Source organism: Capra hircus, chromosome 11 (genome assembly GCF_001704415.2).
Source record: "Capra hircus breed San Clemente chromosome 11, ASM170441v1, whole genome shotgun sequence".
In the NCBI taxonomy this organism is placed as follows: domain Eukaryota; kingdom Metazoa; phylum Chordata; class Mammalia; order Artiodactyla; family Bovidae; genus Capra; species Capra hircus.
In genome coordinates this window covers 31,855,927-31,874,439 of record NC_030818.1, presented here as the reverse complement: position 1 = coordinate 31,874,439, position 18,513 = coordinate 31,855,927, and the positions used below count along the sequence as shown (strand labels likewise).

At 37.1% G+C, this 18,513-nt stretch overlaps 1 protein-coding gene across 19 annotated transcripts in view; it reads left to right on the top strand.

The window, feature by feature from the left end:
- NRXN1 (neurexin 1) overlaps nucleotides 1-18,297 on the top strand; it is a 1,209,846-nt gene extending 1,191,549 nt beyond the window's left edge. For all 19 annotated transcript variants that reach the window (XM_018055223.1, XM_018055219.1, XM_018055217.1 and 16 more), the window contains one exon: nucleotides 14,867-18,297. In XM_018055223.1, the coding sequence (XP_017910712.1) occupies nucleotides 14,867-15,174 (308 nt within the window). In that variant the 3' untranslated portion in view covers nucleotides 15,175-18,297. The remainder of the gene's footprint in view (nucleotides 1-14,866) is intronic.

The following is an 18,513-nucleotide window of genomic DNA, read 5'->3' as shown; positions in this document are numbered from 1 at the left end:
ACATAGAATCACGAGGCTCCCTTGCTTTGAAACCAACTTTCTCAGTTATTGCCAAATGGCTTTTCTTCTACTTGACAGTCATGGAAAGTTTGACCTGGCCTGACTGATGAGGCCCTTTTCAACCGTCTCACTCTAATAGCCACAGGAGTAAAAATTACCCTAGAAACTTCTGAAGCTGCTTTGCTGAGTTTGAGAAAAGAGCTCCAAATTAGCTCTCAACTATTTGTAGTGCTGTGGATATTAGATAAGGTTAATATAAATATTAGGCACCCAAACAAATCAAACCGAAGACTACTAACCTGGTTGACTTCAAATAACTTGGCACTTAGTCACTGGAATTTAAGCAACTTATATATGGAGGCTTGAAAGAAAGTGAAAATGTTAGTCGTTCAGTCGTGTCCCGCTCTTTGTGACCCTAAGGACTTCAGCCCGCCAGGCTCCACTGTCCATCGGATTCTCCAGGCAAGAATACTGAAGAGGGTTGCCAGTCCCTTCTTGAGGGGATCTCCTTGATCCAGGGGTCAAACCCAGGTCTTCCGCATTGCAGGCAAATTGTTTACCATCTAAGCCTTAGGAAAACTAAACACAGCTATGATACTTATATCAATGCACAATAACCCCAACTCACTTAAGCAGAGAAGTGTTTTCTGGTTTAATTAAATAAACACTATCATTACTTCTTTTACCGGAGATATTATAGGAGAGGGGTGTTAGGAAAGTATTGAGATAAAAGCACTTTATAAAGAAGTATGCAATATCATCATCAATGTTTTTCCTACTTGTTTACTATCTTTACTCAAAGCTCTGAAAGCAAAGATCTCTCACAGTTTCTTACTGATTACATCCATCCCAGTCCACTCCTGGAAATTTATAAACTTGGAAAAATCTCTTGCTCTATTCAGTCAGAAAACATACATTTTGCATCTTGTGCGTTCAGCCTTCGTTCAGTGTTTGGAAGGGAGGAAAGTGGAGGGAAAGAGAAACAGACTCACAGGAAACTATCAAAAGACTAGCAGTCTGGTATGGAAGAGAATTAACAAAGCAATAGAAGTGTAAGACTTCACAGTAATAAAGGATCCATACTAAAGTGGATGGTGTAGTATATGGTTGAGAGAAGATGAGGATCAAGTTGGGTTTTCAGCAAATTCTCCCATGTGTCTTCTTGATTTATGTGCTTTTTTTTTTTTTTCCCAACTTCAGGCTATTCTATCTCATGTCTTTCTTCTTGAGAAATACTTGATGGCTTTCCAGGGTTCACACTGGGAGGCCTGGGTCCAGCTCCATTAATGTTCATCCCAAACAACTTCTACTGGGACAGCCCTTTGCTGATATCCACCCTCTTTCTTTTCTTTCTTAGTACCCAGTATTTGTGCCTTCTTGTGTTATTTTTCTAATTTATAATTGTTCTGTTTGTTTTCTTACATTTTCTGTTTTATTTTGAATATACTGAAAGTTCTAAGAATGTGGAACCCAAGGCTGTTTTGTGTACCTTGGTATTAATGTCTTATGTAGTGCCTAGTAAATTGTTACTTAATACTTATTTCTTGGAATTTTAAATTATTTTTTTCCATTTAACTTTATTTTTCCCTTTTCTCCCACCTCCATATATTAACCACTGATAACAGCTTGGCATGAATCTTTCCTACACCTTCACTATGTTCCTATGAACATGAATAGAGGGTTGTTTTTCTCTCTTGTCACATAAAAATTAGAAGCATACTCTGTGAATTAAGCTTAATTTTCTCCTTTCCTAATCTATTATGGACATCTTTCAGTTCAACCTCTTTAGGTGACTCGGAGGTTAAAGTGTCTGCCTGCAATGCGGGAGACCTGGGTTCGATCCCTGGGTGGGAAGATCCCCTGGAGAAGAAAATGGCAACCCACTCTAGTATTCTTGCCGGGAGAATCCCATGGACAGAGGAGCCTGGTGGGCTACAGTCCACGGGGTCGCAAAGAGTTGGACACAACTGAGTTGGACTTCACTTCACTTCACTTTCAGTTCAACAGATTTTTCTCCAATTCCTATTTTTAACTCTGTTAAAATTCTAGGGTATATGTATGCCATAATTATGAGTGTCCAATAAAAAATTGGAATAACTTACTCAATCACAGCTCTGTTAATGAGCTTTTAAACTGTCCTTTTCTCTTTTTTTCCACACAACATGATCAGCAAACATCCTGCATTTTATTTATATGCATGCTGGTGTATTTAATTCTTTAGACTATATTCTCAAAACTGAGGCTGCTTCATGAAAATATTTGTGTATTTTTTAACATTACTATTTTATATTTCAAACATAAACTAAATTAGAAAGAACGGTATAATGAACTCACATCCACCCATCAGCCAGCTGCAATTTAATCTTTTTTAAATTGTAATAGATGTTAGATTACTTTCTAAAAATTGAGAAATTCATATTCTCACCAGCACAATTGTCTATTTCCCAAGCAAATGTTCTAACCAAATTATCACCTTAATTCACTTTATTCTTCCAAGTTTGTTGGGGAAAAAAATACCTCCTTATTTTATTTTGACTTGCCTTCTAGTGAAATTGGGCATCCTGTCCTACATTTATCAACCATTTGGATCTTCTGTTCTCCACTTGCATGTCTCTATTTTTGCCCATTCTTCCAGTGGGTTTTTGCTTTTGTTCATAGCACTTGGTTTTATGTTTTAGAGGTGTTAACTCTTGGCCTGTCATATGTACTGCAGATATTTCTCCTTTCTGATCTGCAGTTTCACTTCATTAATGACACCTTTTTCCACATAAAATTATTATTGTTTATGCAGTCAAGTGTGATGATCTTTGATGCATGGCTTCATTCCTAGGACTATGATCTGTGGAAGTTCCATGTCCGCCTTCAAATTTCTTCTCACTTTCCCCTGAAAGTCAGTATGCCCCCTCCCGTCTGGCATTAGTTTAGTTCCTGAAAAGCAAACTCCTTTCTTCCCCAAAGTCATTCCATATAGGTTTCCTTAGGATTAGAAGAATCTTCTGCCCACTTTTTACTGAACTACTCTCCACTGATTTTCCGGGTCTCAACATGTATATTACAGCCTCAGAAAGTCTGCGTGACTCCCCAGTCTAAATCAGAAGCCCCTGCTCTGCCCCTGCATGGTGCTTGTCATGTTCCTTTGTCACACATTTCAGTTATTGCTTTCAGCCTAATTGTGTGATTTTTTTGTTGTTGTTGTGGAAATCTTTCCCTCATTATATTTCAGGGTCCATGAGGGAAGGCATCAAGTGTGTTTGGTTAAAACCTCTTCCCTTGGGACTTAGTATAGTCCCTGGAACATAACAATAGCTCATCAAAAACTGGTCGACAGCAGGAGTGAATATTCATAGAGAGAACACCATAAACGATGAAGCATTTAAGCTAAGTCTGAGAAATAAGTAATGCTCAGCCAAGCTAGAAAAGAAAGGTCATATGAGCCAGGCATGACAATAAAACTTTTATTGGTGTATGGGGATTCGGAGACAGCAATAAAATTATGACTGTTACTGTCTTTGAGAGAAATGGAAGACAAACTTGAACATGTAGCTGTAGGCAGACCCTGAAGAGCTGTTAGAACAGTGGTACTTTAGTAAATACCGTGACAATTTCAAGGATTCTAGTAAGAATTTATGGGTACAATGACCATGCAAAAAGTCTATGAAGCTTGCAGATGATCAGGCTGTGGACACACATGCATGGTCTCCTGGCTCCCCTAGAGATGAGGGAGAATGTGTGCTCCTCCGTTTATTTTCGGGGTCACCAAAGTCACATATGATGTGATTGTCCATTGCTTTTTCTATTCTGTGTGGTGCCGTTTGAGGTAACAGTGGCCCTAGGAGGTGCTCCCTATTCTCCAGGCACAAAACACATTTTTCTGTGGCTCACATTGCTTCTCACGCAGTGCCTAGAAGTCTGCTGAAGATAGTCATCATCTCAATCCCACATCAGTGGATTTCCCTTCAAACACATGCTTTGCTTTGGTGGTTTTGAAAGTAGTTGAGGCAATGTTTAGTCCCAGCAGCCAGGCAGGTGGTAAGGTTTTATTGATTTCCAAGTTCTTTCTGAATCTCTAATTGATTGAGTAGGGATTGAGATATACTAGACGTGACCTCCCTCAAGCAGTCTGACCCGCAGTAGTAGACATGAAAATGTGCAGGGCGTGGATGGAGCTGATGGTAGGGAAGATGAAACTGGGAGGGATTTGAAATATCTAGCACCACCTCTCAAGAAACCACAGGATGAGTTGAAATTAGTGCATATTGATTGTATAAATCGCCGCCTACCTGCTTTCTGCAGCTGTGGCATTTAAACATGAATTTGTATGAGTCTTTACATGATCACTGCGGTTTTTTTTTTTTTTTTGGCATGTGTTGTATTGAAATACAAGAATGAAAGAAAGTTATATTTTTCTTTTTTCAGTTTTGGGGGAAAAGCTGCTAATCTCAATTCACAAACACCACAGGAACCAGCAATTCCAATTTTCTTTTCACAGTATTAATGAAACTAGGTACTGGAAAAGTTAAATCTTCCCTTATAAATCTGAAACCATTTTCAAGGCTAGCCTAGAATTATAATAACTTTCACATCTATTAAGATGCAGTACAGGACTATGGTTTAATGAGATCATTTTAGGCAACTCTTTTTCTTCAGTGGGATGGAGACAGAAATTTAAAATTGATTGATTTCTGGTAAGAAAGACTGACTGGTCAAAGACTCTTAAGTGAGAAACAGTTCAGTAAATACATCTTTTCATTAGTTTTTGAAAAGGATTATTTAAGGCAGGAGATCTAATAATTTAGTGTACCAGAGTGATATATGTTGAGCATAATGGAGTTTTATGACCTTTATCTACTCCTCCGGATCTGAAATATATAGCTCAAGTTCCATTTTTTTAATCATTGGTGTATTTTATTATTTCTTAATATTGATGATCTCTTACAATTCTTTTTTCCTTAAAGCTTAAAAGCTGAATTTTCATTATCAGTATATAGTGAAACTCTTGCTATATCCTTCATATGACAGGGTCATAGTCGATGATGTACCTATACACTAACAGTCTATATTGAAGAAATATAGTCTATAAGCTCTATACAGTCAGTAAAAATGACTAGGAGCTGACTGTGGCTCAGATCATGAACACCTTATTGCCAAATTCAGACTGAAATTGCAGAAAGTAGGGAAAACCACTAGACCATTCAGGTATGACCTAAATCAAATCCCTAATGATTATACAGTGGAAGTGAGAAATAGATATAAGGGACTAGATCTGATAGAGTGCCTGATAAACTATGGATGGAGGTTCATGACATTGTACAGGACACAGGGAGCAAGACCAAACCCAAGAAAAAGAAATGCAAAAGAGAAAAATAGCTGTCTGAGGAGGCCTTACAAATAGCTGTGAAAAGGAGAGAAGCCAAAAGCAAAGGAGAATAGGAAAAATATACCCATTTGAATGCAGAGTTTCAAAGAATAGCAAGGAGGATAAGAAAGCCTTCCTCAGTGATCAGTGCAAATAGAGGAAAACAATAGAGGGGAAAGACTAGAGATCTCTTCAAGAAAATTAGAGATACCAAGGGAACATTTCACTCAAAGATGGGCTCAATAAAGGACAGAAATGGTATGGACCTAACAGAAGCAGAAGATATTAAGAAGAAGTGGCAAGAATACACAGAAGAACTGTACAAAAAAGATCTTCATGACCCAGATACTCACGATGGTGTGATCACGCACCTAGAGTCAGACATCCTGGAATGTGAAGTCAAGTGGGCTTTAGGAAGCATTACCACGAAGAAAGCTAGTGGAGGTGATGGAATTCCAGTGGAGCTCTTTCAAATCCTGAAAGATGATGCTGTGAAAGTGCTGCACTCAATATGCCAGCACGTTTGGAAAACTCGACAGTGGCCACAAGACTTCAGTTTTCAATCCAATCCCTAAGAAAGGCAATGCCAAAGAATGCTCAAACTACCATACAGTTGCACTCATCTCACACGCTAGCAAACTAATGCACAAAATTTTTCAAGCCAGGCTTCAGCAATATGTGAACAATGAGCTTCCAGATGTTCAAGCTGGATTTAGAAAAGGCAGAGGAACCAGAGATCAAATTGCCAACATCTGCTGGATCATCAAAAAAGCAAGAGAGTTCCAGAAAAACATCTATTTTTGCTTTATTGACCATGCCAAAGCTTTTGACTGTGTGGATTACAATAAACTGCGGAAAATTCTGAAAGAGGTGGGAATACCAGACCACCTGACCTGCCTCTTGAGAAATCTGTATGCAGGTAAGGAAGCAACAGTTAGAACTGAACATGGAACAACAGGCTGGTTCCAAATAGAAAAAGAAGTACATCAAGGCTGTACATTGTCACCCTACAGATTACATCATGTGAAATGCTGGGCTGGATGAAGCATAAACTGGAATCAAGATTTGTGTTCGAAATAATGATAACCTCAGATATGCAGATGATACCACCCTTATGACAGAAAGTGAAGAAGAACTAAAGAGCCTCTTGATGAAAGTGAAAGAGGAGAGTGGAAAAAGTTGGCTTAAAGCTCAACATTCAGAAAACAAAGCTCATGGCATCTGATCCCATCACTTCCTGGAAAATAGATGGGGAAACAGTGGAAACAGTGTCAGACTTTATTTTTTTGTGCTCCAAAATCACTGCAGATGGTGATTGCAACCATGAAATTAAAAGATGCTTGCTTCGTGGAAGGAAAGTTATGACCAACCTAGACAGCATATTAAAAAGCAGAGGCATTACTTTGTCAACAAAGGTCCATCTAGTCAAGGCTATGGTTTTTCCAGTAGTCATGTGTGGATGTGAGAGTTGGTCTACAAAGAAAGCCGAGTGCCGGAGAATTGATGCTTTTGAACTGTGGTGTTGGAGAAGACTCTTGAGAGTCCCTTGGACTGCAAAGAGATCCAACCAGTCCTTCCTTAAGGAAATCAGTCCTGAATGTTCAGTAGAAGGATTGATGTTGAAGCTGAAACTCCAATATTTTGGCTACCTGATGCGAAGAGCTGACTCATTTGAAAAGACCCTGATGCTGGGAAAGATTGAGGGCAGGAGGAGAAGGGAATGACAGAGGATGAGATAGTTGGATGGTATCACTGACTCAATGGACCTCAGTTTGAATACACTCCGGGAGTTGGTGATGGACAGGGAGGCCTGGTGTGCTGCAGTCCATGGGGTCGCAAAAAGTTGGACACAATTGGGGGACTGAACTGAATATTTAAGAAATAAAACCAGCAATACAAATGACCTGGGAACCACAGTCTCACCCTGAAAAGCTAACTTTGGAAACAGCATGAATACAATAAGATTACAGTGAAAGAACCACTCATCAAGTATACAAAATATTTTCATAAAACTGCCAATTTGAGTGATAAAAAGAGCATCTGATGACATGGTTATTGCCTTGGTGAAATACATGGTTCCGCTACCCACCTCATTTTATGTAACAGGAATTAAGACTTTAAGCATGGTTTCTCTTGCAAAACATTATGTAAAAACATAAATCAAGAGCAGTTTTGTTTTTTAATAACAAAATTAATTTAATTGCTCTGTTTCCAACCTCAGATGGATTTCACATTCTTTCCACTGCACAGTGAAACCTCCTTGGAAAAACTCATTAATGTTTGAAAATTTACCTTTCAAAATGAAGAGTTATTTTAGAACTTCAGTTGTGAATCATCTTTCAGAGACAGCATGAGCGCTTTATTCTCCCCTGGTGTATAGATGAAGGTTATGACCAGACCAGACACAAACTGGCAGACTGGTAAGGACAGGCTCCAGTGCAAAGCTGAATGGCCTAACATGCTCCTCATCTTACTATCCTCACAATTGAAGTTTTTTTAAATTGTAATAAAACATTATTTCTTTTGATAAAACATTGAATTTCATTCTATAAACAAATTTAGGAAGTTAAATTTTTAAGTAAAGCAGGCCTATAAAAGCACTAAAACTGTATTTTAATGAAACAATTACATTGAGACTTTTTTTTTGACAGTTGGGACAGTTTTAAAGTGTGCTGTGAAATCAGGAACTTGGCAATATGTTCTGTTCCTCATTGCACTCCTGGCTGAGTAAGGCACCAGCTTCAAAAGGCAGAGTTCTGACCTCGCTGTCCTGGCCTTGTTCATTTACGCAGTGGGGGGATCACTATGCTCTCTAGGGGCCATCTAGAAAGATGTCAAGATTCGAGAGAGGGATGCAGAGAAGAGCTGGGGAAGGGGAGGACGTCCACAAGAGAGAAGGCAGGCAGGAGCATGGAGTAGGTGACAGCCACCCAAAGGAGCTAGTGAGAAATGAGATTTACCACAGGGTCCTGTCCATTTTACAGCCTGTTGTATCTCTTAAACCTGTCTTTTCCATGGTGTTTCTTAGCTAGATCTAGATTAGTTCCTATTTGGGGAAATAATACTCTTGCACAGACACAGTGCCAAGAACTGTGTCAAAATAAAAAGGACCATTTCTTTTTCTGTGGTGGTAGTTTTAAAAAGCTATGCAGCAAGTTAAGGCTAAGTTAAATTTTTTAATATTTCACTTTAATTTTTTTGTGCAGAGCAACAAATGCAATTATTCTTCTTATGTCACAAGGCCCTAGAATGTGTCTTTTGCACTTACTATGCATTTTCACAGTGAATTATTATCTGATGTAACCTAAAATTGGTTTGGGGTATCATGTGGAAATATGTTAATAACTGTCCTAGCACTTGAAAGACAGTGTCTTTCTAAGTAACCACAGTAATGATTTGACAGTGAAAAGTGAGAAAAGTCATAGAACTAGCTTTTAGGATTTTTGATAATCTGGGTCAAAACAGACCGTGTGGAAAATTAGAGGCCATCAGATCTTGCTGAATATTTGGGAGAGAAAGAGAATTAAAAATCAGTTTTTATCTGTCCTTAAGATAGCACTATCTTTACACAAGTCCCAGAAATAGTCCCATAGCCATTTGGCTGAGAAGTGGCTTATATGAAAGAGGTTGCAACCCTTGTGACAGCCTTGTGTCCTTGCCACTACAACCAGTACTTTTGAATCACTTAGGCAAAAATACCGGCAAAAATGAAAAGTCTTCCTCTTGCCATTAAGGAGTACACGTGCACTTTCCCCCCATGTAGTAGACCTAGCATTTCCATTCTGTTTCCTGGGGGGTATGTGGTGATTGTCATCCTTCAGTAAAACTTAAGATACAGTTACTTGGGAAAATTTTAAGTAAATAATCTATCACTATAGCGTTCATATAAACTATATGTAATTTGTGATGCCTTTATTTTATGAATCATTAAAATAGGATATATGGAAATAAACACATAGGATATTTCATCTTCTCTACATTTTTTGCTAGCAAGCTATCTTCAAATCAAACTGTGTGCCACCAGTGGAGTTGAATACTTGTTCATTTCCAGTTATACCAAATAATATGTAAATGCCTTGGCTTATCCACTGCCCATCATCAGTCCTACTGAAGTTTTCCATTGATGTGGGCTCCTTGTTCCTCTGAGCCCCATATAATGAGTTGGTTGTGTTAGCTTAGCTTTACCTACAAACCAGTTAACTTTTGACTATTTGGGGACTTGTTGCTAATCTATACCCATTCCATTCTTTTAGCGCCTCTCTCATATTCTCTTTTACATGTTTTTTAAGTGTTTTCTCATCACTTGCTGCAACAAAGAAAGGGAGACCATGTGAAAGTAAATTTAGTTCATTTATGTGTTTTTTGGCACTACTGAGAAAAAAACACATTGTAGATTTTTAAAAATTATTTATAATGTCTCGATTCAGTTTACTAGGAAATATAAAGAGAATGCAACACGCCAAAGTCGTTAAATACAATTGCTTAGGGAGGTCTCTGATTAAATTTCTGTCTTCATACTGTTATGAATGGTGAAGAAATGACTGTATTTTTTAATAAAAATTTTTTAACCAATTTCTATAAGAAGGTGTTTAGCCTTTTTAGGCTTCCCTGGTAGCTCAGACAGTAAAGACTGCCTGCAATGTGGGAGACCTGAGTTCAATCCCTGGGTTGGGAAAATCCCCCAGAGAACAGAATGGCAACCCATTCCAGTATTCTTGCCTGGAGAATTCTATGGATAGAGGAGCCTCAGTTCAGTTCAGTTCAGTCACTCAGTCGTATTCGACTCTTTGCGACCCCATGAATCGCAGCAGTGAGCTACAAAGAGTCAAACATGACTGAGCAACTAACAGTAGCCTTTTTAGCCATTTATTCTATTCTCTACATTTAAATTCATAGGAAATTCCTCAGAGATATTTCAGTGATCATCAAAATAAATCACTAATGACCATCAATAAGGGAAACCACATTTATAATTCATAGAAATATTTAAATTTCTCTAGGTGTTTTTGTACCTCTGAGAGAGATGTCCCATTAACTCTTAAGCGTCTAAGTACTTAAGTGATCTTAGCATGAAAATTAAGAAAATTATCACTTAGCTTTCAGATTGGAAGCATAAGCAGAAAACATTATTCAATAATCAATTAGATATGGAGGCAACTGCATACTCCAAATAGACCTATCATAATACCTGTGGTGGTTATTAATTTTCAAAATGAATCAAGAAAAAAGGGAGATAAAATGTTTCATCATTGGGTTTGTGGTAGGGGGTTGGTAGGCTATTTTCATGATATTTAGAATTCTTGTTTATGTATGGGTTACAGAGCTGTTTCAGGACTGCATGAGAAGCAACATTTCGGCCAAAGTTTCAAGAGACAGTGTTTTCCTTAATCAGGAGGCATTTCTCAAATAGCTCTATGGCAAAGCGGAAGCATTTGAGGCTTTTGCTTTGGTCTTTGTCATCTCATTTTAGTTTTGTGTCAATTCGGTTTTGTTGTGCTCCTTCAATAGTTGTGAAAACATATCAGAAATTTTTGAACAGATAAAAATCAGATTAAAATTCTCTGATAAGATAGTCCTTTTACAATACCTATTCCTAAATGAAAAAAAAGAGAAGTACATATATATTCTTAGTTTAGAAAATATAAAATGTAGAGACTTCCCTCTTGGTCCAATGGGTAAGACTCCACTCTTCCAATGCAGGGGGGCCCTGGTTCAATTCCTGGTCAAGCAACTAGATCCCACATGCCACAACTAAGAGTTCTCTGTGGCCTCAACTTAAAAAAAAAAACAAAACAAAACAAAAAAAAACACAAAACCTGCATGCAGTAACCAAAGATCCTGCCTGTTGCACTAAGACCCAGCACAGCTGAATAAATAAATTAAATATCTATTTTAAGAAAGAAAAAAAAAAATGTAAACCCTGCATTCCATTAAAACTCTCAAGTCTGACTATCATGAACTATATGATTAGGATTTTATCTGTCTTCTCCCTATTTATTTCTGACAGACAAAGTGAGGTAATTATGAAAACATGTTTAAAAGGAAAGCATTCCATCAGGTGGGGCAAATGATTTAGGTAATGTTTAAATAAAACCCTTTTCCAGCTTTTGAGACACCATGGTGAGAGAATGCTCCACAAAATGAGCAAGCAGAAACTTGTCATTTAGTGAAAGTTAGCAGCTGAGCTAATTGGCAGACTTTGGCAAAGATGACGGTATTTGAAAGAGAAAGTGCTGCCTTGGTTTGTCAGGTAGTGACAGAGTTCCCGCAATGGGTTCTGTTCTTGAGAGGAAGTTAATTTCCTGTAATCAAATGCTGTGGATTATAGTCTCCGTCGCCTTCTGCCTTGGCCCCAGAAGCAACTCCAAGGCGTTTTAATTTGGCAACATTACATGCACTTTTGTAAAACAAGCAGGGGATACATTCAAGATACAAAGGTTTCACCTGCTACATTTTGTAGCTCCAGAGCATATTGCTTCTTTGAAAGCTGTTCCTTTGTTAGTGACTATATCTGTAAGGCTTTATTTGGGGAAGGAAAGGAAAGCGACGGCAAGAAACCCACATTTGGCAGATGAAATCTTGGTGATGTTTGAAAATGGAATTACAAAGCAGTATGGTGCTAAGTGACAGATAAATGATCCCCAATAGCTAATAGGGACTTTTATAGAAATATTTTAAAAATTACTAATAATAGTGTAATAAAAGTACCATTTTAGTCTTTGTGAAATGTTCAATTTCTGGTGTGTGTGTATATATATATATACAAAAAAAACCTTCCACATATACACACATACATATATTCAATATTTATGCAATCTTGAGATTATGTAAATTCATTCTGCATAATTTACAAAGAATATCATTTTGAAAATTGTAGAATTTTTAATTTTTTACATCTGAAAAGTTATCTGTTTTCTGTAAGACAAGGGAAAAGATGGAGATTCAGAGAAATAGAGAAAATAGAATCCCTAGGGAAACATGACCTGGGATCAGAGTTGGGATAGAATACTACCTCTCTACAGCTCCTTTTCTTCTAAGTTGTTTTAAATAATAAGTTTATAAGGTAAAGGAAGAGAACCGCTCCTCTCTCCTCCAAATCTGCAAGCTAAACCCTAGGACTTTTCTCCCTATTGGTGGTTAATTTCAGTGACTGACTAAGCCTTGGAGAAAAATATGAATGCCCCCTGCAATCCACTTCTTGTACCCAAGGAAGAACTTTATACTTTGGAAAGACAGAATGAGGGTTTTATCAATTGGATAAAAGTGAGGCAGTTAGCCCTTTATTTATGATCATCTGCTATGTACTGAATTTTGAGTCAGAATCATTCTAGATAGTCTTTAAAGTATGTAAAAATGTTTTCTTACTTTCTCCTCTCAAACTTGGTCTTGGTGATCACTCAACCATTGCCAGTAAATAAATAATATACATATATATTTCGATAAACAGATAAACCTTCAATAGTAAAGGAAATCAGTTCTGTTTTAGTTTGTACAATTGTGAGTAATGCTCACTTCTACAGCCCATATACTAAAACTGGAACAATACAGAGATTAGTAGAACCTCAGGGATGACACAAATTCATGAAGCCTTCCATATTTTTACAAACATCTCCTACAGCTCAATCTCAAAAAAATAACCCAATAAAAATTTGGGCAGAAGAGCTAAATAGACATTTCTCCAAAGAAGACATACAGATGGGCAACAAACACATGAAAAGATACTCAACATCACTAATTATTAGAGAAATGCAAATCAAAGCTGCAATGAGGTATCACTTCACACCTGTCAGAATGGCCATCATCAAAAAATCTACAAACATCAGTCCTAGGAATATAATTGCTGGATCATGAGGAAAGTCTGTATTTGACTTTTTGGGGAACTGCCAAACTGTATCCAAGGCGGCTGTGCCATTTTGCGTTCCCACCAGCAATGTGTGAATGTTCCAATTTCTTCACATCCTTCACAACATGTTTTATTGTCCATCTTTTTGCTTATAGGCATCTTAGTAGTATGAAGTAGTATCTCTTCAGGGTTTCGATTTGCATTTTTCTGCTAATTAATGATGTCGGGTATCTTTTGTGTGCTTGTTGGCCATTTAATGTCATTTTTGGAGAAATGTTTATTAAAATACTTTGCCAATTAAAAAAAAATCTACAAACAATACATTCTGGAGAGGGTGTGGAGAAAAGAGAATCCTCTTGCATTGTTGGTGAGAATGTAAATTGATACAGCCACTATGGAGAACAGTATGGAGGTTCTTTAAGAAAGTAAAAATAGAACTACTATATGACCCAGCAATCCCACCACTGGGCATTTACCCAGAGAAAACCATAATTCAAAAAGACGCGTGTGCCCCAGTGTTCACAGCAGCACTATTTACAATAGCCAGGACATGGAAGAACCTAAATATTCATCAGCACGGGAGTGGATAAAGAAGATGTGGTATGTGTATGCAGTGGAATATTACTCAGCCATGAAAAGGAACAAAACTGAATCATTTGTAGAGACATGGATGAACCTAGCGACTGTCATACAGAGTGAAGTCAGTCAGAGAAAAACCAGTACTGTATATTAATGTGTATATGAGGAATATAGTAAAATGGCATAAATGATGATATTTGCAAAGCAGAAATAGAGACCCAGACATGGAGAACAAATGTATGGATACCAAGGGTGATAGGAGGAAGTGGGGTGACCCGGGAGATTGGGACTGACACATATATACTATTGATAAGACATAAAAATATGAGAACCTACTGTACGACACAGGGAGCTCGACTCAGTGTTCTATGGCGACCTAAATAGGAAGGAAATCCAAAAAGAGGAGATATAGGCATATATAAAACTGATTCACTTTGCTGTGCAGTACAAACTAACACAACATTGTAAAGCAGCTATACTCCATAGTTGGAGTATATATACTCCATAATATATAGAGTATGATAGATAAAATTAATTTCTAAAAATTGTGACTAAAATAACACTTTTAAAAGCAGTCAACTTGACTCGTCAAAATGCCTGTTTTATCTTATTGTTCAACACTGTATTCATTGCGATAGGAGGCAATGTGATTTCTGAAGTAATCCTAAATTTAGCTATCCTTTTTCTTGATTCTTAAAATGATTATTCTCTAATATTATACAGTCATTATGATGCTATACATTTTCCATGTTGAATTTATTGCTTTTCACCTAACACATCAATATGGCCCTTTAGAGCTACATGGGGCTAATTTGGAGCTACACTTACAGCACCCTATTAACAAAAGTGATCTGTGAAAAAGAAAAGATGGTAACAGATCGCTCTCAGTGGTATGCTTCATTGTCCCTAGATTTTAGTGACCACCAGGTGTAGGCATCACTACACTCACTAGCTTCAGTATCCTTTTTCAAGAGCAGTAGGCACAGGCAACTATCCATTAGGCGTGAAAACAGATGGTGAATGTTACTCTCTGACATTCGGAAAACTCCATAATCACTCGGTGTTTTTTCTCACCCTCTTTCCTACAGCCAACCCAACACGGGCAGGCGGGAGAGAGCCGTACCCAGGCTCAGCGGAAGTGATTCGGGAGTCCAGCAGCACCACGGGCATGGTCGTGGGGATCGTGGCCGCTGCCGCCCTATGCATCCTCATCCTTCTCTATGCTATGTACAAGTACAGAAACCGGGATGAAGGCTCGTACCACGTGGACGAGAGTCGAAACTACATCAGTAACTCAGCACAGTCCAATGGGGCTGTTGTAAAGGAGAAACAACCCAGCAGTGCGAAAAGCGCCAACAAAAACAAGAAGAACAAGGATAAGGAGTATTACGTCTGAGCCCAAGATCTGAAAAAGGACCCTTGTATAGAAATAGTCTTCATTTTATCCGAGACATAATATAAACTTATTTACTTTCCTTTTTATGAAGCACATACAAAAGAAGACAGGGAATGCAATCAGGAAGGAAAGACAGTTTTTAAAAAATAAAAACAAGTATCTCATGCTCTTGTTTCTCCAAAAAAGAAAAAAAAAAAAAAAAAAACAGGGGCCAATAAATTCCTTAACATCCACAGTGTTTTAATTTACTCTGCCTGTCTTTATGTTGCTGGAACATTTCTAAGAGACAGTGATGACCACATGCATTCATAAAGCAAAGGAGTATTACATCATCGGGAGGCACAACACAAAAACAACACAAAACACAACACAGAAGAAGCTACCTAGGATCCCAGATTTAGCCAAAGTGCTAGCGCTTTCCTGAGAAACCAGTTAGTCTGATGGCCAGAGAAGAATGTCCTTTTGAGTGGCTCCACCTGCAAGCCTTTTCCAAGGTCACCGCCTGGCACAACTGGAACAGTGGCTGACACGAACTTGCACTTGAAAAAAAGTGCTGACTTTTCTGAAGACTTGTGTGGGAACACATTCAAAAAGCCCCTTTCTGGTTGTGAGGGAAAAAAAAGAAAGTATGGAGGCCTTATTTTCAACAATGTGAAAGATAAGGCACATTTTCACACTAAAATTTCAAAACAGAAACAACAACAACAAAAAATAAACAAGAAGGTATAGATGCAATCATTGGGAAATTTTCATGCACGCTTAATATGTTATTACATATGTTTATATAAAATCCATCTCTGTGTGCTTTCTGGACTGTGATAAGTGATGTTTTATAGCCTGTTGTATAGAAAATGCAAACTATATCTCTGCTCTTCAGCCCTTTTTGGTAAATTCAATGTTATAAGTGTTGCTAACTATAGGGAGTTTTATGACATCAGATCAGCAATTATTTCAGGGTTTTTTTTTTTTGCCACCATTATAAATTACCACAATTACTTACATTTTTTAAAATTACAATGTAATGTTTATTCTAAGGAAGATATGTATGAATGTATATAAAAAGACTCAGCTACTTTTTTTTTTCCTTTACATGTACAGCCTTTATTCTGTTGCAGTTAAATTTTAGTATTTGTATGAAAGGTGTGGATTAGAAGGCAAACTATATACATATGTATCCTATAATCTTTACTCCCCCAAATACTCACATTTCCCACATACATTCCCATTCATGATCACAGATATGTGCGTGCCTGTGCACACACACACACACACACAAACACACACACAAATACAAATCCAGAGGAATCCATCAGATAGGATGGAAGACCCAAACATACATGTAATAGAAAATACTTACTGACAAATTGAAAAGCAGGAAGGAGGATAGTTGTGCCAAGATATTGATGACAAACGGGGTGATTTGCTTCACTGAGATATGCTCCCGGGAAACTTCCAGAAGATTTTAGTCCCTAAAGAAATGGAACCTTTTCTTATCAAGTAAACTATCACTGGTATATTGCTGCATGAATATGAACCATTAAGTGGGCAGGTTGCAGAAGCAAAATTGATTGATCTATACCTTAACCCTGGCTGCTACAATTGAAAACTTTGTTTCCAATAAAATTATATATATAGTCTCTAAACCTGATGTGCATGATAAACATTTTTGGAAAGTAAACACTTTCTCAACTAAAAAAGTATTTTCAGTAATTTTTGATTCTATATTACTGTCCATTTAAGAAAATCATTATCTGTTGATTATTGACTATAATTTAACTTTTCTGGTTTTACATATATATCATTAAATATAGCTTTAGTTTAACACATTAAGTAGTGGAAACATATAGATTATATGCTTGTTTTGCCTATGGTTTCAATGATGTTCATAGCAATAAATTATTAGTCTGAGAAGGCAATGCAAAGGAGATGCAATATTAGATTGGAAGGTGATGTCTCAGTAAAAATTGGTTGCATTACTTTAACATCTCCTAAAAGAATATTAGATTTTATAGAAGAGAAGAATAATTTTACAATTTGCTTTAATCAGAAAAGGCAAAAAAATGCAAAACATCTTTTGTGATGCTTCAGTTGATGAAAAAAGCCAAGAAATGGCCTGGATTATAGACATACAGCACCTTAGATATATGTATAATTCATAGCAAATCACCACCATCTATGGTTGCCAAGTAATTGTCATATATGAAAAGTCCTAAAGGCTTTTCATGACCCAGAAAGTAGAGGTATGAAACTAAAAATTTAGTATCAATTACTTGTGTTTCAGATTTTCTTCTTTTTTAATTTGCCAGGTTAAAGAATTCATAAATTTCTTTGTAGTTGCTGTTTTCCTCTCATCCAGTCTTACTCAGGGAAAGCCAGTGAAACAGAAGGTAAATATAAAACCACTCATTTACATCTTGAGGTTTGAAAGAAACAGTTGCTTTTCCATTTGATCTGAACTTGAACTAGTTTCCATCCAGAAAGATTCTAAATTGTGATTGAAAATAACTAAAATAATGGTATTTTAAAGCAGTATATCTCTGAAGCATGTTGTTTGAAATTGATTTCAGTGTTTATTTCCAGCATAAATTTTAAAATTTTATGCAATATTGTTGGTAAAAATATTTCCAATGTAATGGCCTACACGAAATCTAGCAATTTTTTTTCTTGTTTTCTTCTTTCTTTGTGAATGGACAAAGAAAAGAGAAGAACACAAGCTAGGGAGAGAAAAGGCATGAATGAAATCCCAAGTATCTTCATACCAAATGTATCAGGGTTCCATGTGTAGTTGGCAGTTAATAGAGGATTTCACACTACCTGGCATAAATTTGATTACATCTCTAGACTGTAACTTTTCTGATTGAGTATGCTTCTTTTTTAATCCATGTTATGTGTTGCCTTTTTTTAAAAAACAAAAAACAAATACTACAATAATGTGTGAGGTGGTTAATCCCTAAGACATCAAAGAAAGGCCACATGACCCTACCCTTCTAGTGCTTTGTGTGATTGGGTATCTAAGGGTTTTGTTTTGTTTTGTTTTTCTGTTGCAAGGCCAACTTATCCATTATTGGAAATGCTAAGCAAGTGGAATTTACTGTTTTGTTAATAAAATATTTCTTAATACAATGGTGGTTTTATTGATTTTTTAAAAGTAATTGCGACACCCTTTGGGGACACAGGGGCAGCATAAAGAAGACTGCATTTGAAAGGAAAACCCATCCTTAGACAAGCAGAGGAAAACTACCAACCCTGTGTTTTCTGGATTTTAATATTCATTAAATTAAGCACCAGTACACTGACTCACTTAAAGATGCACCTACTAAATATACCTTTGTTTACGTC